We start from the raw sequence: 22,500 nt of genomic DNA on the forward strand, positions 1-22,500 counted from the left end.
TGTATGTGATCTTGTGACTGTCTCACTTTCTGAAACATATGTTGGCTACTATCAAGCCCTTTGCCAGACAGAAGCCTAGAATGGACTTTGATCTTTGACCAATGGTACTTTGGTTGACATCTGACATGTGAAGTCAGCCAGTCCTCATGTCCTTTTCTGTCTGTCCCGATATATGCATTCAAGACAGCCATTACCAACACCAATTCATCTTGTCTTGTTTTATCTAGTAGATCCTGCAACTGCTGTATGAATGCACTCTTTCTTCATCATCACAACCCTGCTGTGGGGCATAGGCTGAGATTATGAATGCTGCCCTCTCATTAGTCTGGAGTCTGATTGCCATGAATCTGTCACTAATTCTGATGATCTTCTTCTCTGCCTTTTGAAGCCTCTTCATCACCACAATTCCCACACCATTTCTAGCCTGTCCTCCTCATGAGTAGTAGAAGCTGGATCCCAAGCCATGTGGCTTTTCTGCACTGCCCTTCCACCTCATCTCCCGGACACATATGTCCAGCATCCTCCTTACCATCAAGTCATCCACTTCCAAGCTCCATCTTGTTAGTGAACCTACCTAGTGTAGCAATTCTTAGGCCATGCTTGGCAGGTTGATTGGTTTTACAACCAGCTTTCGCTCAACAGAGCTATCCCAGATAACCCAAACTGTGCAACTGGTGATTGGCCTGCCAGTAGCTTACTGACTCAGGGCTGCTGAGCTTCAGGGCAGGCAAACACTCACTAACAAGGGCACATGCACTGCTTTCACCATTAGCAAGGGTCCCTGGTGCAGGTTGAAATAGCCCAGGTCTTCAACCCACTTATCACTGTCAAATGCCCATCCCCATTTGATGACATTATTCAACACAACCAAAGCATCTAGAGCCACATTTTACACTGTCAAATTCTACTTCTCCTTTCCTCTGGGTAATTTATCTGTTGCAGACTCCCTAGATGATAATCTGGGATGTATCTAAAACTGGAAGACCATCAGTCACCTGTGGTTTAACATGTCTAAGACCACTGTACATGACAATTCAAGTCACCTTAACTGTTTAACCTTAAATCCATTATATAGAATAGTGATAGGCTGCCATTGTGAATGAGGTTATAAATTTTGGTGGATTAACGATGCCAGATAAACACATAGGGACCAGATGTTACCCATTATCAAATCTTACTTCCACTTAAAAAAAACATGTCTTGTGTCAAGCAGCTTCTCTCTCCTTAAGACACTTAAGTGGCGCTGCATCTTTTGGTACCTCTACATCTTGATTACTGTAACTCCCTCTATCTAGAGCTGCTTAACCATCAGCTTTGCTTGTCTGCAGCTAGTTCATAATTATACAGTTGGGTTACAGGTACTCTTAGTTACCTCCATACCCCATCGTGGCTGAGTTTGCACCAGCTGACAAATCAGTCTTGTACCATCATTAAAATCTTGCCATTAGCTTATTCAGTTGTATGCAAGATGGATTTCCCATACCTTAAGAAGCTATTGATCCCCTTCTGCCCAGGTTACACGCCCTGCGCTCCTCTACTCCAGAGCTGTTGGAGATGTCTAGTTGCAGCACTGGTCTAGCAACCAGTCCTTGTTAATAGGCTTCATATATCTGGAACCTCCTCCCCCAAGTGAGGGAGGAACTCTATCATCCCATCAGGTTTTAAGAGTTCCCTCAAAATCCACCTATTTAACTGGGCATGCATCATTACATCATTTTAGTTCTGCTTTTGGTTTTCCATTCAACAGTGTTTTCCTCTTCCAGTACCTGATTAGTTACATTCATTTCCTTTTTAACTATGCTTGATGACAGTTGTATTTATTTGTTTCTGTTTTACTAGGCTTTTAAATGTAACGGTGTTTGGGTTCAAGCACCATGATAAAGAGATCATGAGCAACTTTCTTAGAGAAGTTATTATAGGATTAATATCTAAGGCAATAAATCAACCTGAATAACAATGAGAAGGACAGTGGCATCAAGGTTGTGGGATGGATATAAATATTATTCCATATGTGATAAGTGCACGTAGTACAACAGCAGCTGATGGTAGGACTCAATATGTTTGTCTTTTCCCGGTTAGGGGTCGCCACAGTGGAACTCCGGTCCGCTAATGATTGGCAGTCGATTTTTATGTTGCCGAGTTGCCAGCCCGACGCCCAACCTTCAGCGAAGGCACGCCCATTCACGCATGTCCTTCAGAGGCCACTCGACCGCAGGGAGGACATGCAGACTCCACACAGAAGGCACTCCAGTTGAGAATCGAACAGGAGAACCTCTTGCTGTGAGGCAACAACGCTACCGCTGTACCACCGCGGATCTGGCAGGACTCAATATATGGAAATTGATCAACTTAAGTTAACTGGCAGAGTACTGATAACATATTTAAAAAGCTTAATATGTACATACAAAAATATGTTTGAAGTTTAATTCTTTTCAGGCTCAGGATACCTCCCATTTGTATGTTATACATGCACTTTATATCATGTTATGCACACAACTTTCCAATGTAAGTCAGCAAATTGCATTGGCAAGCATTAGTCGATAACCAGTGTGTTCCCAGATAAACATAATACGCTATGTAAAAATAAATATTCCACAGATACCAAACTCCAAACTAATGTTAGGGCCCCTGTCAACAATCTAGCTTTTTACTGGTACTATGCAAACTTCCAGTCCTACGGTACTGGTAATGAAAATGCAGACATCTAGAAATCACCAGCATTTCATGAGACCAGTTACATCACCATTCAGCCTTATTCAGCCTTAGAAGATAACAGTTTTGACAAAGCTGATGAATTATCAAACCTTTGACCTTTAATGTCAACTTCTGCTACAGATTCTACATACAAGAGGACTCAGCATGGTGCACTAGCAGTGTACTCTGTAGTAACTGATATGCTGTTTAAGTAATCATGCTTACCTTTCCTGGTTTACCCTCACTCACATATAGGTTGCCCAGTAACCCGAAGTCACAGTCATGATACTTCTCACTGTACTTCTCAAGAAGACAGCCACCATCCGTAGGACTAATTCTAGCAACATAACTACCATTCACTGCAGGCTTCCCTTCATGCTCTGTATGAACAAGTGGCATAAGCTGAAAAAGAAAGTTAAAAAATAATACTGACAGAATGAGTCCAACTCACTTGAAACATCTAATTATGGATTATTTAGTTGCATAATCTCTGAAGATTTTTAAAAAAATGTACAGGGTCCAGTTTGCTTTACATTAATCCTGTTTACAAGATGGTGATGAATCCTTAACACCAGACATTTTTCACTTTTGCTGACAACAATACATTCCCAGAATGCTATAAAAGTGAAGTCACGGTTACAAGACTTAGACATAAGCAAAAGAACACCAAGCAGGCAAAACTGTCAGGAATGAAGTATTAATCACCAGTTATGCATCGTTCATGAGTCTGATGTATTTATTCCCAACTTTGATACAAGAAGTGCATTTTCTGGCAAAATACACTCTGCCAGGTCTATTCCAAGCCTAAATGAGAAAGAAGAAATGAGTGTGGGTCCTGGAACTCCACTCAAAATCTATAGCTGCAGAAAAAGTGATACCATTCCAGCGTGAGTGAACCAGCAGAGAAGAAAAGGTAAACCTGAAAACAAATTACTGAAAAAACAGCTTACAAGCCACAAGAAGTCCAGTCTTTCATCCACCTACTTTACTACAATTCTAAAACATTTATTTGAGCTGGAACTTGGAATATATGGACATTTACACTAATGTGTGAACAGACCAAGTCATAACAGAAAATAAGAAAACTACCATCACATAAACATTGGGGGGGGGGGTCAGTGAAGTGCTACAGCCTGATCAAGGCTGATTTACAAGTGGAGACAAGACATCTATAAGCTACATGGTAAGCTGCTGTGCTAGTAAAGTATCATGATAACACAACAAACTGTTTTGTGACCTCAGTGCACAGATTAACAATGAAAGGAGGACTCTTGAGTATCACTGGGACACAGCCAGCTCAGTTACTAACACAGGTAACAATGGTGAATGGCTTACAATGTTGTGTGTTTCAAATGACACACAAATGGGATTAAACTAATTGACAAGAATGTACACGTGATTTCACATACATGACAGGCTGTAGCACTTCAAAAAGAAGTGTTCTGCGGTAAACAAAGATACAGACTGTGGGTCAGAAAGGCTGTGGGTCAAATCACAACATCTTAGTTGGAAAAATGCATACAAAGCTGGAGAAGGCAATGAAAAGTTCATTGTTGGAACTATCTATCATGATAAATGTAGGGACTGCCGCACTTGCAAGTTACACCAAATGCTTAACAGGTTTGTTTCATTACAGCACTCAACAGATCTTGAATAGTGGCAACTATTTCTTCAGGTCACCAGTCACTCACTCTGCCAGGACACTGCTTGACATACGAGAGCCTAGAGAAGGAAATGTGGATTTCAAGGATTTCATAGGAGCTCACGGAGGAAAGAAAAACTGACAAAATAAGAAATGTAATGGAGGATGGCAAAAAAGTGGCATACTGTTTATAAGAAATTATGGCACTTGTACAAACAGGCTGAAGTTGCCACACAGACAAAAGGAAATGGATAGAAGAAAAGTGTAAGGAGGCAAAAGACACAGATAAAACCAAGTCAAAGACAATACACAAACATATTCAACTATTAAATCCAATTACTTGGGGAGAAGTTCATATCAAAAATTGAGAAAGTAGCCTCAATTAGCAGACGGAGAGCAAAGCAGCGCGAGTGTAACACTTTTTGCAGCATATTATACCAAACAGTTCTGAACAAAAACAAAAACTTCCAGCCAAGGACTAGCTCCAATGACATAATGGAAGAAATGACTAACACCATCAAAAAACTACAAAAAGCAAGAACACATACATGTTCACAAGGCACAGAAGGATTAAGCCCGGACTGTGAAGTAGCCAACCCATTTTTCAATTACTGGCAAGGGTGTTAGAGGGGATGGACTATGCAGGCTGGGAGTAAGTGAATGCTGCTACCTCCCCCATTCTGGGGGAAGGGAGACAGCTCTGTGCGTCACACAGGTGACACCTACTGGGAGCAGTCAGTGAAGTACTCATGCAGCACAAGCCTGTTGAGCATACAGTACCACAAGCAGTGTCAGTGGACATACAGTAGCCAAACCTAACGTGTGTGAGATTCATATGCTTTCTGGAACTCCAGGGAGCTGCTGAGGGTAAGCAGCTCCACAGGCTCCACTAACCAGCCAACCACTTCACTAACTAGTGGGGAATTAATGGCCACTGCATCACCTATGACAGGAACAAATGGGCCATAGGGTCCTTGTCTAGTTTGAGGATACCTTTCTCTTGCCCTGTAAATTGCATAGGCCAACTGGGTACAGATAGTGGAGCCATAAGGCAGGATCCTCTAGAGATGGAAATAGTGAGAGAGAGAGAAAAATGGTGTCAGAGAGAGAGAGAGCGAGAGATGAAAAAGCAGCTGTTGATGGTAGCATGAAGCTGAAGCATTATAACATGGTAGAGAACTCACTGGGTCATAGTCAGCACAACTGTTCAAACCAGGTGTGGATCAATTAATAAAAAGTACCAGATTACTGGAAATGTGGTATGATCATGCCATCCCAAAAAAGGATGGCATGATCACAAGAGGGTTAAGGCAATGAGCTGTAGTTCCTGTGGTACAGGGTTTGATACCCTCGATCTTCATATGTCTACTGGGTAACCTTGAGCATGTCACTTAACAAGACCATGCTTGAGGGCAACTGGGTATTTCAGCTAGGCTCCTCAATGGCCCCCTGGACTGACAGCCAAGTTACATAAACTATGAATGACTAATAACGGGGGAATATCACACTGCAATATGTAACAAAACGTATTCTGCAGCATCCTCTTCAACCAGCCCACGGTCAGTCATACCTCACATTGACTGTAGACATTTTTTTTTTGACTTGTCAGGTCAAGTATCTTGCAGACATTCAGAAAATGCAACAGTGTCAAACTGTCTAACCAACCAAGTACCTACTACTAAATGTTAACTTTGAACTTCCAAAAAGCTTTTGCTGGTGTACAAAAGGAATCCCTTTAGAAGATTCTAATGGTGTAGATATTCCTGAAAAATAACATGATCATCTTCGTGTCATTACATTAGAACTCCTACTGCTGTGTCAGGAGTAGTGCAGCCATCTTAGACAATGTCAGTAGGAAGAAACAAGGCTGCATATTGCCAATTCTTCCATTTCTCACCATGGACTTTATCTTGAAGAAGGGCAGGGTAGCACATCATTCAGCATTAAAATGGGAACTCAGACAAATGAAAGGTTTTTACTTTGCTGAGATCAGTAAGCTGGTCGGCCACACTCTTAAAATGTCTACAGAAAATGATGACTGGACTTGTGAGTAACACGGTCAATGTAAGACTAACTATAAGCAGAACATAGACTAGAACATTTTGGCAAACAGCAGTACCGGTACATCAACACTGACAAAATTCCAGCGAAAGACGTGGACATCTTCCGTTACTCTGATATTTATATAAGGCAAATAACAGTAGATATTAAAGCTAGAACAAAAATATGAATTAAAGCTAGAACACAACTGCCTTCACTTTTCAAAAGATTCACACAATCCCCCGGATTCTCCAAAGCTTGCACAGAGTGCAAGATCGGTGCAGGAGCTCAAGCAGGCAATATGTCTGCCATGCGATCCAGGAACAGCCTGCCAGGGCATGCACGAGTGCTCCTGCACTAATCTTGCACGGACTAAGCCCTGGTATGCAAATCACCCCATTTGCAGGTGAAATCCATGCAAATGAGGTGATTTCGCAATTCAGGAAGCTTGAAACAGTCCGTGCAAGACTAGTGCTATCTGCAGAAATGTACTCAGTTAGTAACAGAGTACATTTCTGCAAAATCCAAAACGGAGCTATGACAGCTCCAAATAAAGGATGCATATCAAGTATTAAGCATACCAATGGCCAAGTATAAGGCCATTGGCATTGCAAACAAAAAAAAAATTAAACAAAGCGTAGGGCAGTGGCGTGCAAATGGGATCAGGGGAAAATAATAAAATAAACCTAAAATAAGCATTCTAACTAAAATCAGAATTCTGCCATGCAAGTCAATGGCAGGCAGAAGACAACCTTGCCAGTGAGTAGTGGTTGCTAAGGGGAGGCTCAGTGTGAGACTTGTAACTATGCATTAGCAGGTAATCCAATTCAAATGAGGGGAAGGATAGTGAATCCCAGTTTTCCCCAGCTTGCGAGTCAGGTCCAACAGTGTAAGAGTAGTAATAACTTGGTGCAAGCCTAGGAGGTAGATGACATCATGGTGGGGGGAGGTGTCAGGCATACTGTAAATGGATTGGAGCCCTGTGGCTCGGGTTTGCTCCTAGCTTAGCACAGCTAAGCTAGGGGGTGTGTCTAAACCTGCCTAGCACTCTTTACAAAGCCTAAGCGGGTGTGCACGCCGCGCACCAGGTTTTACAGGAAGAAAAAAAGAAGTTAAACCAAGAAATAGTAGCAGTGTGCACATGTGACCACTCTGTTTACGCTGCGCGCACATGGGCTTAAACAGGGAAGCAGTGGGAAGGGAAAACTGCAGTAGGAAGGTAATCAAGGAGAACTAGCTTAGCTGGCAGGTGAAATGTATCAGAATCAGCCAATTACACAGACAGCAGACCAGCCCAGCCCAGAACACTACTATAAACTAAGCAAACACCTTCCCCTCTGTTTTTTCCCACACTCTACATCACCGGTGTATACAAGCTGGGAAATTTTAACAAACAAACCTACTAAACGAGAAGGGCTGCAGCAGGCAACATAGAACAACATGTGCAGAGGCTGAGGTTGGTGAGGATGTGAATGCTGCCGAATAACCCACCGTGAGGAGATGGAGAAGAGTGTACAGACCCAGGGCAACCTACCAGGGGCTACATGAGCTAGAGATAGTGGAGTGCTATAAGGTGGACAGTGCCCTCCTACAGCACACCTGACACACCAAACTGACCGAGGGAACCCATCCCAGTGAATACCAAGGTATGTGCAGGCCGCGGTATACTAGCCACAGGTACCTCCCAAAGCACAACTGGGGACAGCATGGGGATCTCACAGACATCAGCATCCAGAGTATTCCACCAGCTCCTGGATGCCATGCCAGCACATGCCAGTGAGCATGCATATTTCCTCAAACACCCATGAGGTTTTGACCAGCAATATGAGTCTCTTCCACCAAATAGCAAAATACCCTGGGGTAGTGGGTGCTATAGACTGCACGCACATACGCAAAGCACCACCCGGTGAGCAGGGTAGGGCCTACATCAACCGCAGGGGAATCCCCTCCATCAACTGCCAGGTTGCATGTGATGCCCAGGTCATTATAATGAATGTGTGTGCTGGCTGCCCTGGCAGCTATGACTATTCCCACATATGGCATCTGATACAGCTGTACCAGAGATTTGCCAATGAGGACATCTCCTATGGTCACCTAGTGGGGGATGCTGGGTACACACTGGAGCCGTGGCTGATGACACCCATCAGAAATGCACACACACCTGAACAACAATGCCATAATGAGGCACACGCACAGACCAGACATATAATAGAGCGTGTGTTTGGGATGCTCAGGTCATGGCTCCACTATCTGGACACATCCGGTAGAGCCTTGCAATATTCACCAGTTACATGTACCCAAATTGTTATGGTATGTGCTATGCTACACAATATGATCCTGCGGAAACAGCTGCAGCAGGAACAGCATGGGGCAGGGACACACAGCCCCCCACCAATAACAAGGCCTGCACAGGCACAAAGTGACCCAGAGGAGGAACAACCCGAGCCTGCCCCAGTAGGCAGAAGGAGGCTTGCCCAGTATGCCCTGGCTTTGGCAAAGAGGCAACACATAGCACATGCACTGACACAGTAGGGACCCAGGGAATGACACCTCTCTCTGACTTGCACATACAGTAAAAGGGATGCCAAACATGACACTATCTGTGCTCAGCCATGTATAGGGATGTGCATCCAACATAGGCAGCCCTCCAGCACCATCCGCAAGTCTGGCACACCCTCAAGTTAAGTTAATCAACCAACCAATTACCAAATGGAGTAGAATGTGTCATTACCTGTAGCTATGGTATGGATGTGAGCATGCAAGGGAATTGGGTGGCTGAATGTTATGGCAGCAGACAGCAGACACCCATAGTGGCACCATGACATCTGTAACACATACTGGAGTCACCATAGTAGCCAGTACTACACAGGGTGACATAACCCACTGCAGGAAATGTGCTGAGCGACATGTGTGCCCATAAGACCCGCACATGCCAGTCAGGATGGTTCACATACCCAACAACAGTCTCAGCCAGCAGGACAGGTGTAGACAAACCAAAACAGAGCCTGTGCCATGGCCCCTGAATGATGGCTGTGGTTAAACTCCCCCAGGCCTACACAGACAGACCACTGCAGGGCAGGCACAGTGGGATGTTAGTTCTGAAGGGTAGGAAGTCAGACAATAATATGTGGGGCAACAAAAGCCACGATCTGTAGTACACTGGAATGCCTCTAGTCAGTATGATAGTTAGCAATACAGAATGAAATGGAGTATTTGACATACCAGTACAGTCCTAGCAAATGTGTACAAGTGTCACATGTGCCCCCCACATCCTACATAGTAATGTAATAAGTCAGGTGTGCCCCCCCATCCTATGTAAAAATGTAGAAATAGTCAGGTGTGCCCCCCCATCCTACATAGTAATGTAATAACAGACCAGTGTGCTCCCCCAGTCCTGTGTAGAAATGTAGTAATAGTCATGTGTGCCCCCCCATCCAACATATAGTAATGTAATAACAGTCAGGTGTGTCCCCCACCCACTCCTGTATAGAAATGTAGGAACAGTCAGGTGTGCCTCCCTCACTATGCAAAACAGTAGTAACAGTCAAAGCCAAATGATCGATGGATACCCTGCAGAGACAGCATGCTACCTGTCGGTGTACAACACAAAGGTCAGCACTGCAGCACAAACTACCTGGACACGATCCACACATTCAATACAGACGGCAATACTGGGCATGCTCACACACTTAGAGAAATGAAGGCAATGTCAGTCAACAACATATTGAAAGGTCATACTGGGCATGCTCACACACACAAACACATGAAGGCCATGTCTGCAAACACCAGTGGACCAGACATATCTGGTAGTTGCAGTTGTTAGTGCAGACACTCATCAGTATGCACCACTCATGCCTTGCACACACAGTGGATAGGAATACAGACATATATGTCAGGAAAATACACTATAATAAGCCAAAGGTAGACGTACATAGATGTGTGGAAGAGGGTGACTGTGACAAGGAGCCATACAGACCTGTCCCACCCAGCACACAGCCAAAGGGCCCCAAACACATGAGGTTCAGATGTCACTCACTGCAGATACCAGCCATTAGTATCGGTTAGCATTACAAACTATGTGGTGCACGTGCCAGCTGTGCAACACGACTGTACAAGGAAGTAGTCATCTAGCAGCTGTATACACTTACCTGTGAAATATGACCTCGTGTGTGCCCACATGTGGCGTGTCAACCTCTAGATGAATGGGTTAAGGCCCATGCACACACACTGCCCTTTCCATAGCCCTACTATGACAAGCATGCTGAGGTCATCCAATGTGAAATACACCTTTGGGAGAGTTGTAGCCCAGTAATCTCTGTGGCGCGTCCCATAACTGCATACTTCTGTAGTGTGATAAAGTAGGTAGGTGTTCTAATCCCAGACATGGCATATTTGTGTGTGTGTGTGTGTGTGTGTGTGTGTGTGTGTGTGTGCATGTGCATGCGTGTGTATGTCTGACCCTGCCTGTGTAGAGAGCAATGCTTTTTAGGGTACTCACACTCTCTACAATTCATATACTTAACTGTGGCAAGGCTGCTGATGTCACCCAGCTAGAAATACACCTCTGGGAAGGTTGCAGCCCAGTAATCTCCATAGTGCGTGCCATAACTACATACTGCAGTAGTTTAGAACTATGGTAGGGTTCCATCCCCACCCATGGCAATTCTGGATGTTTTGTGTGTGTTTCAATGTCTGTGTACAGAGCAATGGATTATAGACTAGTCACACGCAGTACACTTCAAATGGCCTACTTTGGCAATCCTGCTGATGTCATTCATTGTGTATACAACTTTGCGGAAGGAGTTCTCCAGTAATCCCCGTGGTGTGTCCCATAACAGCTCCATGCTGTAGTGTGATATAGACCTCTGTTAGGGGTTCTATAACCACCCATGTCGGTTGTGGATGTTTTGTGTGTCACTGTCTGTGTAGGGGAGCAATGCATTTTAGGCTAGTCACACTCACTATAATTCGAATGGCCTACTTTGACAATCCTGCTGATGTCATCCAATGTGATACAGACCCTTGGGGAAGGAGTACTCCAGTAATCTCTGTGGCATGTACTATAACTGCGTAGTGCTGTAGTGTAATAAACTAGTTAGGTAGGGGTTCTACTCCCAGACATGACAGGTGTGTGTGTGTGTGTGTGTGTGTGTGTGTGTGTGTGTGTGTGTGTGTGTGTGTGTGTGTGTGTGTAATGTGTATCCTGTGTGGAGGTGGTTGTGAGTGTGCGACACCTGTGGCCTACGTGGAGCGGGTTTTGCATATTTCTTATATGGTGGCACTACTATACATCAAAATGTCCACCATACAGGGATAACAAATGTGAAACAGCTGAGAGGCTGGGGTGCAAAGCCATACCCATACATGTAACATCAAGGCCAGGCAATCACAGTTAGCAACCCCAGTATTACCCAGAGCACACTCTCAACCCATATCTCATACACACGCACATGCCTAGGCAAGAGCCAATATGTGGTTAGTACACTGCATATTGGCCACTGATAGTAACGATGGGGTGATAGCTATGGGCTAAAGAGGGCAAGGCACCCAGTCCATCTGTCCAATATGCACATACATGCAGTCAGTGCACCTTCCCCATGTTCTCCAATGGACACCTGCAACACCTGTGGTGCCATCACGTGACTCAAAAAGGACATAGCATGCCTGACAACATGTCCTGTATTGACAGATGCCATTGACACCAGGGAATGCTGTTAGCATGCTATCAATGTAGGTGCAGGGTAAACCTGCTGCCCATTACCAGTTCCCACCACAGGTGGGCAAGACTGGCACATCTGATGATAAACTGTGTTCACAACATGGGCCAGACACCCCAGGTACAGTTCCACATGTCACTGTACATGCATGTGGGAGGTGTGCACATCCCAGACACTGTCCATGTCATGGACTAAGGAACACATACATGGCAAGAGATGCACAGCATTGGCCACACACAATAATCACCCAGGTGACTGGATGGGGGATACAATACCCACCTGTGTGGGCAAATGCAGACACTACAGCCCCGAGCTACAATGCAGACCATTGTCATGTGGCCTGATGCCAAGTATACCCATCACCTAGCCTTGTACAGCCGTCTGGCACAGAGGACCACCACACACCTGTGCAAACATGCACCCATGCATGTCAGTACTGGCACTCTGTGTGTTTGTGTGTTGTATGGTGCGTATGTTCACATCCACACTCCCTACAACCCATATGGGCATACTGAAGCATGCTGTCTGATATCAGACACCTCCCCATACCCTTTGCCCATACAACCCCCATATGACCCATGTGGTGCATGTGATACCTGCACAGTGATGTGTTGTGGCAATCCCACTACTGATGAGTTGTAATCCTGGCCCTGCCAAGTGTGTCTGTGTGTGTGTCCCTGTGAGTGTGTGGCTGTGTTGATGCTGGCACCTGTTCATGTGGACAGGCACATGTACGTCACCTACCGTATAGCTACGGTATCCCTGTTGCAGATGTCAGTCACCATCACATCACATATAGACCCCAGAAAATAAGGCTTAAACCAAAAACCAATTTGATAAATAACAAATTAAGCCTGTACCTCAGGAAAAGAGAATAGGAGAGGACCACAAAAAGGGGGAAGGAGGAAGGGAAACCAGGACTGCAACAGTGTATACACTCGAACATCTACATTTATGGTAAGTGTACACAAGTGTACTATGTTCATCGTGTTCCACTGTTGCAGTCCTAACAAATGGGTTGATTACCAAAGCCCAGAGAAAAAAGGAGGGAGGAACCAACAGCATCAACGGTTGGAGATAATGCCCTGCAACACCGGAGTGGCAAACCCTGCCCCGGCTCTGGAAAACAGAGGCAAATTATAATGCTTTGTGAAAGTGTGAACAGGAAACGATGTGGCAGCCTCCAAAATGTCTTTAGTAGGGACACCCATTAAAAAGGCTGCAGAAGTGGCAGAAGAAGCTCTAGTAGAGTGGGTGCTAACCCCTTGAGGCAGAGCTTTGCCGTGAAAGGCATAACAAAAAGTAATGCAATGTGCAATCCATTTAGAAATGGTCTGCTTAGAAATAGCCTTGCCTTGGGCTCCAGGGGCAAAACTGACCAATAACTGTGCTGATTTCCGAAGGTCTTTAGTCCTGTCCAGGTAAAACCTGAGCTGTCTGTGCACATCAAAAGAATGTAGGATCCTTTCATCTCTATTGCGAGGATTAGGAAAGAAGGTAGGAAGGTGTATGGACTGATTAAGAGTCAGGCTGGAAACCACCTTGGGCATAAAGGAGGGATTAGTTCTCAGAAACTATCTGCATGGAATATAAGAAAAAGGCTCCAAAACCCACCTTGCTGAAGTTATAGCCAAGAGGAAGGCGGTCTTTCAAAAGAAAAACTTCGAATCTGCAGAGGCAGCTGGCTCAAAAGGAGGAAGAGTGAGTTTCTCTAGAACACAATAAAGATCCCAAGCTGGAGTAGGTGCTGCTCTGAGAGGTTTTAAATTGCAAGGACCTCTGAGAAACATTTTCATCAGGGGATGAGAGAAAATGGGCTGTTCAAGAGAACAATGAGCAGAGATGGCTGAAGCATGGATCTTGAAAGAGGAAAAAGAAAGACCACCCTGAAGCAAATCAGCCAAGTATTCCAGGATCAGAGGAAGGGTAGGTTGAGAAGCAGACTCCCCTCTAGCCTGCATCCATTGAGAGAACCTGTCCCAATTGCCAGCATAGGACTTTAGTGCTAGGCCTCCTGGCCTCCCTTCAGCACGTCAACCACCTGTTGGGAAAGGGAAGAAGAAAGGGAAGGAGTCATACAATGAGCCATGCTGCCAAATGGAGAGACTGAAGATGAGGATGTAAAATGTTTCCCCTTTCCTGAACCAAAAGATCTGGCTTCAGAGGAAGATGGGTGAGACTATGAAGCAGCGGATACTAATGCTGTCTGGGCCAGTCTGGAGCTATGAGAATAGTCCTTGATCTTCACTAGGAAGAAGTGGAAGAGGAGGAAAGGCGTACACTGATAGCAACATCCAAGGGAAGGACACAGCATCCAATTTCCAGGCTCTGCTGTGCTGCTGTCTGGTGCAAAAGAGAAGTAGTAGATGGCTGTCTGAGGAGGAAAAAAGATCCACCTGAGGCGTGCCCCAATGGTGAATGATGCTGTAAAAGACTGCTCTGTTCAGCTGCCACTTGTGAGGATCCAGGGTTTGACTGCTCAACTGGTCTGCCAAAACACTGAGCCTTCCTGGAAAAAACTGAGCTAGGAGATGCAGGTCCAGGGATGCTGCCATGGACCAAAGATTCATGCTTTGCCTGCACAGGGGGTAACAGTGAGTCCCTCCCTGCTTGTTGATGTACCACATGACTGTGGTGTTGTCTGTCCTAACAAGCAGGGTCCCTGGAGAAAGAATATGCTTGAAAGCTAGTAAGGCCTGCTGAACTGCAATCAACTCTTTTAGATTTATGTGCAGGTGCATCTGCTGGGCGTTCCAACGTTCCTGTATGCATCTGCCATCCAGGTGTTCTCCCCAGGCATAGTCTGATGCGTCTGCAGTCAGAACTTGAGTAGCAAGATGTGTCCGAAAAGGCATGCCTTTGTTTTGTAGACAGGCTGTTGCCCACCAAAGAAACTCTGCCTACAGAGATGGAAGCAGAGGAATCATCACATCCAGGTCCTCTGTGTGTTGACACCAAATGTTCTTGAGGTACCATTGCAATATCCTCATATGCAGTCTTGCATATGGAATTATGAAAATACAAGATGCCATGAATCCCAGAGCTTGCAGGTATTTCCTTGCAGGGAGCTGAGACAGGCTTGCCAAGTCCTTGAAGTAAACTGAAAGAGTTGTCTGCTTCTCCTGGGTGAGATATATCTCATCTGGGTGGCTGTGTTCAGACTCGCTCCCAGGAATGTTATCTCCTTGGATGGTACAAACTTCGATTTTTCCACACTGAGAGTGTAACCCAGGGAAGAGAGAAGAGTCTTTACGAATTCCAGATCCTTTAATATCTGTTCCTGAGAACTTGCTTGAATCACACAGTCGTCCAAGTATGGGTAAATCTGAATTTTCTTCTGCCTGCAAAAAGCAATGACTGGGGCCAGGCACTTTATGAAGACTCTGGCAGCAGTAGATAAGCCACAAAGGGCAGCGCAGAGAATTGGTAATGTTGCTCGCCCACTCTGAAACGAAGGTACTGCCTGCAACTTTCCCAGATAGGAATGTGTAGATAAGCCTCTTGAGATCCAAAGTTACCAGCCAGGAATCCTTTTCTAGCAGTGGTAACAACTGATGCAGAGTGAGCATTTTGAACTTTGGAATTACTAGAAAAGAGTTCAGAATGGAAAGATCCAGGATAGGACGCCAGGTACCTTCTTTTTTTGAAACTAGGAAAAGCCTGGAATAAAAGCCCTGGCCTACCTGCTGAGCAGGAACGGAGTCTATTGCTCCCAGATGACAGAGAAAAAAATGTGTTTTTCTACTTCTGCCCTTTGGTTTGGAGGAACGTCCAGGAATCCCTTGGGAGCTGGAAAGGTGCGGAAAGAAAACATGCCCTAGGGACACCATTCTCAGCACTCATGTGTTATCTGTGATAGTGGCCCAGACATCTGCAAAAAGGGCCAACCTTCCCCCTAAAGGACTCTCCCAGCAGCAAGAACAGGCAGACGTTGCAAAAAGTCACTGAGTGCTTTGACTGAGATGCAGGCTTGGAGCTTCCCCTTTTAGACGTGGAAGCCTGCCAACGCCTAGACCTTTGGTGGGTAGCCCCCTGCCACCTAGAAGATTTGTAACCTCTTGTCCTGGAACAGTTCTGTCTGCTGGTATTAGGAATGGTCCAACTCTTGGAAGGGCAATTCCTGCTAAAGTGAGGGGGTTGAACTTGTAGAAAATCCTTAAGTTTGCATGGACTTGGCCTTATCCTCCATCTTCTTCAGTACCTCCTCTGCTTTGCTGCCAAAAAGACTATCTTTAAGCAAAGGTACATTCAAAAGCTTAGCCTTGACAGGCTCTGGAAGAGGCTGTTCTCTGAGCCAAGCGTGCCTTCTAATAACAGATCCAGTAGCCATAGCCCTGCTGGAGGCCTCAAGGATGTCAAAACCACAATGCAAAGAATGCTTATTGACCAGACTGGGGGAATTCAGTAAATCTTGTATGTCTTTACTCTCTGCCAAAAGAGGTACACTTGCTATCATAGACTTAACAGCCTTCAAGGTGTACTGATGGTACTTAAGCATATGAAATAGACAATTGGTAGCCCTAACAGCTAGGGTGGCAGAGGTATAAACCTAGGTTTCTAGACTGGTAACAGTGGCCTTAACTCCTTTAGGGCCCTGAGAAATAACCTCTGGATCCGCCAACGGATTCCTGAAAAGAAACAGATGAGAATCAGGGACTCTGTAGTACCAATCAGGTTTCCTGGGAGCAGGAGGAACCGAATTTGGAGACCAAGAATTTTCCAAAAAACATCAACAACTTCCAACACAGGGGGAATAGCAAGAGGCTTATGCTGAGGTAAATCCAGAAACTTCCTAATCTGTTTCTTGGATTGGGGATAATCCTGTCTTTCCCATTTAAATTGTTCCCTGAGAGTATTTAAAGTATCACCAAAAGAGAAATCCTCTGGAGGAGAGGCCGAAGGGCGTCTCACTGGCTACCACCTGACTGACAATCACCTTAACCTTATCTGAGGACTTAGCTTTCTGAGGCCTGTTGTGATCCTTATCCTTACGTTTCTTCGGAACATCCGAAGCCTGAAGACTGGCAGACGCCATACCAACGAACTTCGGCCAAACTCCAAAATGCCTAGCCAACATCTTAGCCCAAAGATGGATAGTACGCAGATTAAAGGAAGCACATAGATCACACTTGGGAACATCGTGGTCAATGCCTAAACAGATAATGCAATAGGAATGAAAATCTCTATGGGGAATCTGCTTTCCACAGGTAAGGCAATTAACTTTTTCTGACATTCGTTAAGGCAAGAAAAGAGGATCCCCAATGGGGAACTTAGCTGTAGTAGATTTCAACTCTTGTAGTCAGAAACCAACAAAGGTAAAATGCCGACCGGTACTCATGCATGAAAAGCTTCTGCTTCGGGCTCCGCAGCAAGGAAGACTGAGGAAGTGACGTTGGCTGCCTCCTTCTGTATCGAATGCCCTGGCATCCTTTACAACTGATGGCAACCGACGTAATTTTTAATTATCTTTGGTATTCTGGCCGACTTAGGGTTACCGGGAGCCAGATAACCTATTTGTTAGGACTGCAACAGTGAAACACGATGAACATCTGTGATATTACTACATACTCAAGGGTCTGATACCCTGTGCTGGTAGGTGTAGGACACAAACATGCTTAGGTTTTACTCTTCCACCCCTCTCTGACTTGTCTTTGCCTCTGTCTGCCTCTCCCACTCCCTCTCTGGTAGATGTGGAGACCTGCACCTGCTTTGCTTGGCAGCATGTGTATTTTAAGTGATGCTCATGATCAGCTGATGGCCTCTGCATGAATTGCAGCCCTCCACTAGCTGATTGCATGTGGAACAGCTGTGGTAACATTCCCATAACCAAATGCATGGAAACACTCTCCAATATCTAGGATCATCATGTTGGTGTTGGCCCTTTTCATTCACTGTGAGCAGGAACTAGATCTGTTATTTGGCAAACAGCATCTCAGATGGATTGGGAATTTACCTCTAACAACATACACTGTGGAAACAGGGCAACACACAGGAGGGGGATGTGCCTGACCTGACTACAGACTAAGTGCTGCTATACTGCATTTGGAGCACTGTTGGTTTAACAGTGTGTGTGGATATGACTGTCCTACATGTCTCAATACCTGCCATGTCAGTTCCATGTTTATGAGGAATCCTCATCTGCAGGGTCATCTGCAGACAGGGCAGTGTGTTGTGCCTTTGGTTTCATGCGTTACCCATGGAGCATCTATCTGTGGACTGCAAAAGGTAGTGTGAAGATTGCATTCTGTAGATGGTGAAAGCCGTGACAGTTACTGGCTTCATATCCCTCATAGGAATATGCTGCAACAAATCCTGTTACAACAGTAAATGTATGAGGTTATCACAGCAACATGTCATTCTTGGCCCTGTGTATGTGCTTCCAGCCACAACTCTGTCAACCTGTGTACATATGTCATGCGTGAAGTGGTGCAAATGTGCTGTACACCATAATTAATGTCATCATATCTGATAAGCCAGTGAGATATGAGAAAGCTACACATGTTATGTACAGCAGGGGTTATATTTGATGACATAACCTGGACATTCTGTGGATGTTTGTACAGTACTGAGGTCTGTGTACTTATGGTGAATGTCGACAGTGTGTGCATTGTTAATATGTACTTTAGTCTGTGTACAGACTGTGATAGATGTCATTGTTCTAGGTCCCGTCCTATCTGATGTTACATGCTGCTCCACTGTATGGTACCGTATTGGCGTACATGTTTGTAGGGCCATACACACACATGTCCCATACCACAGACAGCCATCAGACCAAACTGTGTAGCAGCCTAATATATGTAGGGTCAGTCTGTGAGTGGCACATATGAGGATGGTGTCGAACAAATAGTCCATATACTGTAATATTATGCTAGCTTAACGTATGTGGCTGTGTTCACACTGGTTGTGGTTATGCACTTTCACACAGGTGTATCTTACCCTGTGCTGTGGCACGCCTGTAGAGACTGCAATATATACAGGCACATGTGCATTCCCCCATAGGAGATGTAGGCCAGTGTTGAGCCAGTCTGCTTGTAGCCTGCACAGTGCACTGTTATGCCTAGCAGCTTAATGTACTTACCCAGTGAGATGTCATGTGCAGATACTTGCCAGATGTACTGCTGCCGGGCCTCCCTTAACAGTCATGTATGTCAGACAGAGCAGTGGTATGCTGTACAAATGTATGTCAATATTTAGTGGGTACTATGTGACCATGGCACCCCTGTACCAGCGGTTATTGTGTGTCAGGCCAGACAGGAGTGTGTGAATGCATAACCTATGGTGGCAAATGTATTCCAGTCGTTACGTGTTATACCCATCTACATGATTGTCTGCATCCATATTGTCAGGCATGGTACACATGTTTAGCACTAAGGGGTTATGTGTATACCTCTGGACGGTACAGTACAGTGTGTGTCAGAATGTCCACATATATTGGCCAATATCTTTGCTGCAATCCACAGGGGAATTACGTGCTAGCAGCGGTACTTTACTATGATGTCCCTAGGATGTCTCCCAATAGCCAATGGCACACGTTATAAGCAGATGTGACCTCCAACACACACCATGGCTATGAAGACAATCCCAATGACAGTAGCAATAGTCTGCTAATATACCTGCTATACATACCTGACATCCCCTTGCACTACGACTGTGGGACTATAGAGGCTGGGGTAGGGCTACACTCCATATCCAGGACATATGGTGGAACTATATGTACATATTATCCAGATAGCCATATATATATATATGATTACACATGTGTGGTATTACATCATGGCAACCACCTACCCTAAACCCCTACATCATGTGGGCGTGGTCCCTTTACATTTCCTGTGTGATGGACATCCTTCCTGTGTGTGGGCATCAGTGTTACAGACAGCAGGTAGCAATATCTCTTACAGGAAAACCGGCACACTCAGGGTAGCTACATATTTGTAGGAGGTTCAGGAACTACAGACAGTGCGTAGGTAGAGTTGTGTTATGCTTTGTATAGTACTGTTATTACAGCATGTGTGTGTGTGTGTGTGTGTGTGTGTGTGTGTGTGTGTGTGTGTGTGTGTGTGTACATATTAGTTTACCTTGGAATGCAGTCTGTCTGCATAGCTCTCAAATGTGGGCCTATCCTCTTGGTGGCCAGAGGTGTGCCTATCATGTGTTGTCTGTCCACCACACAGGTCCTGTGTCAGATATTTCACTGGCAGTGTGTGTGTTGAGTGCTATCAGTACATGGCTACATCCATTTCTGTTTCTAACCTCAATTCCCTGACTAAGGGCATGTTGCAGACTATCCTGTAACACCAGCAACTTGCTTAGTGTATGGCAACAGTTTCCCACATTTGTGCCTGTGTTCCAGCCTCTGTCCTCCACCTGCATACCAAGCTTTGCACATATCACATGCTGTCAGGGGTTGTTCTGTAGTGGGCTGTGAGTATATCGCACTGCCACTGCTGTTGTATCCCCCACACATAAGGTGGGGCTGGGACCATATATGTGTGGGTGTCATCGACACAATACAGGTGTGCTCTTATGCAATCCAGAGGCCAGTGTATATAACAGTGGTATATAGAACTGTATTATTGAGTCTAGGGGGGAAAAGAGCACCATAAATGACCTAGGCTGTTACAAAATGTGGGGGTATCAGGGGTGAGCTGCCTTAAGGTATCTAGATGTACAGTACCGTATATTTCACCTATATTTACATTACTTTACATAAATTGGGCTAATGCAAGCCTACTGCCTCCTGCCATATAGACTGTTCTGTTTGTCAGTGTGCTTGTGATGGTGTCAGTTATGCCTTGTTATGTAACAGTTACAACCCATTTAGTCACATGACATCTTTACCATCTAGTGATTTTGTACAGACTGTAGATAGAGGCTGCTGAACTATACACCTGCATTACATACTGTTGATTGTTTGGTATCCTGTGGCCCAGTCTGTCCTCACTATTGTACAATTTGAAGGGCTTGGCCTGGACAGCAACAGTTGTGAACTTTTCCAGACTACTGTATTAGTATAACTGTTTCACAGTTGCATTACTCTGTTTATATGGATGTCAGTGTCTGAACAGCTATATGACACGGCATATAGAACTGTAATAGTACACAATTAAAGGTTTCCATTTCTGCAAACCTGTGTGTGGTGTTTTTTCCTATGACCTCTCTGTGGGTACATGTTGCAGGCAGCAATTGTCACTTGTATGGGTGGCCCATGCAGTGTCCAGTTGTTCAAGTGTTAACTGTAGACATAGTGGCTGTTTCATATTGTGTGCACCTTCTACATAAGTATCGTACTGTACATACATCTGCATGTGTATGTGTAGTCACACATATATATATATATATATATATATATATATATATATATATATATATATATATACATATATGGATTCACTAGACAATCTCGATGTACTGAAATGTCGAATTTCAGTACATCAAGACCAAATAGTGGAAAGTACAGTTACGATGCCAAATGTGGAAGTGTTGAATCCGCTATTGTGGTGTCGCGTTCATGACACATGGTGCAGTTTATGGATTTATCTTGGGTTTCAGGTAAGTGGTGTGTTTGTGAGGGTATTGGGTACTGATTTTAGTGTGTGTGTGTGTGTGTGTGTGTGTGTGGTGGTGTTTTTTGTGTGTTTAGTGCGACCTCGGAGTTAGAATATATAAGTAGGGGGTGTGGGGAGGGCTTGCCCCCCTGCTTATAGGTAGGTTAGGTGTGTTTGTGAGTATTATTATGTTTTTTTTAGTGTAGTTAAGTAGGTGTATGTTTATGTGCTGGTTGTGCGTGTGTGTGAATGGTCACAATTGTGCTTCTTCGTGATTTTGGGTTTTCCACTATTCAGTCTCGAAATACTGAAATTCGACATTTCAGTATTTCGAGACTGTATAGTGAATCTATATAAATATATATATGTATATGTATATCTGTATGTATATCTGTATCCTGGGGATGTTGATGGCTTCCACATTTTCCATTTCCTATGGGAGGCAGACTGTACTGACATCTTGTGCCCATGTCATGTCAGGTCCTGGTTACGGGATCTGCAACACTTGGTAGTGTACTGCAGGGCGGACGTGTTTGGCTATGGGGGTGGGATGGCTATTCGTACAAGATGTATACTGTGTGGGGCCTCTCATCCCCATTAACGGTGCATGTGGACATATCTGTTTTTGTTAATCTGCCATTGCTATCTACAGATGTATGGCCGTAGATGAGGGTAAGGTGGTTCACACAGCCTATCTTGACCTCGCCAAGGCTTTCGGCACCATCCCCCATTCTGGAATTACAGCTAAACTCACTAAACTAATTATAAATTCCTATGTCACAAGATGGGTTGCCAACTGGCTCACTGACAGAACCCACACTGTAAAAGTTGCAGACTCCAAATCTGACCTCAAAGCAGT

General features: G+C 44.8%; 1 protein-coding gene across 1 annotated transcript in view; it reads right to left on the reverse strand.

The window, feature by feature from the left end:
• Nucleotides 1-22,500, reverse strand: part of CCHR13.PART0H11orf54 (chromosome chr13.part0 C11orf54 homolog) — a 371,774-nt gene that overhangs the window by 248,131 nt on the left and 101,143 nt on the right. The window contains exon 5 of the mRNA XM_044054130.1: nt 2,920-3,096. Within this exon, the coding sequence (XP_043910065.1) occupies nt 2,920-3,096 (177 nt within the window). The remainder of the gene's footprint in view (nt 1-2,919; nt 3,097-22,500) is intronic.

This window comes from Protopterus annectens, chromosome 13.part0 (genome assembly GCF_019279795.1).
Source record: "Protopterus annectens isolate FY-2018-M chromosome 13.part0, PAN1.0, whole genome shotgun sequence".
NCBI lineage: Eukaryota > Metazoa > Chordata > Ceratodontiformes > Protopteridae > Protopterus > Protopterus annectens.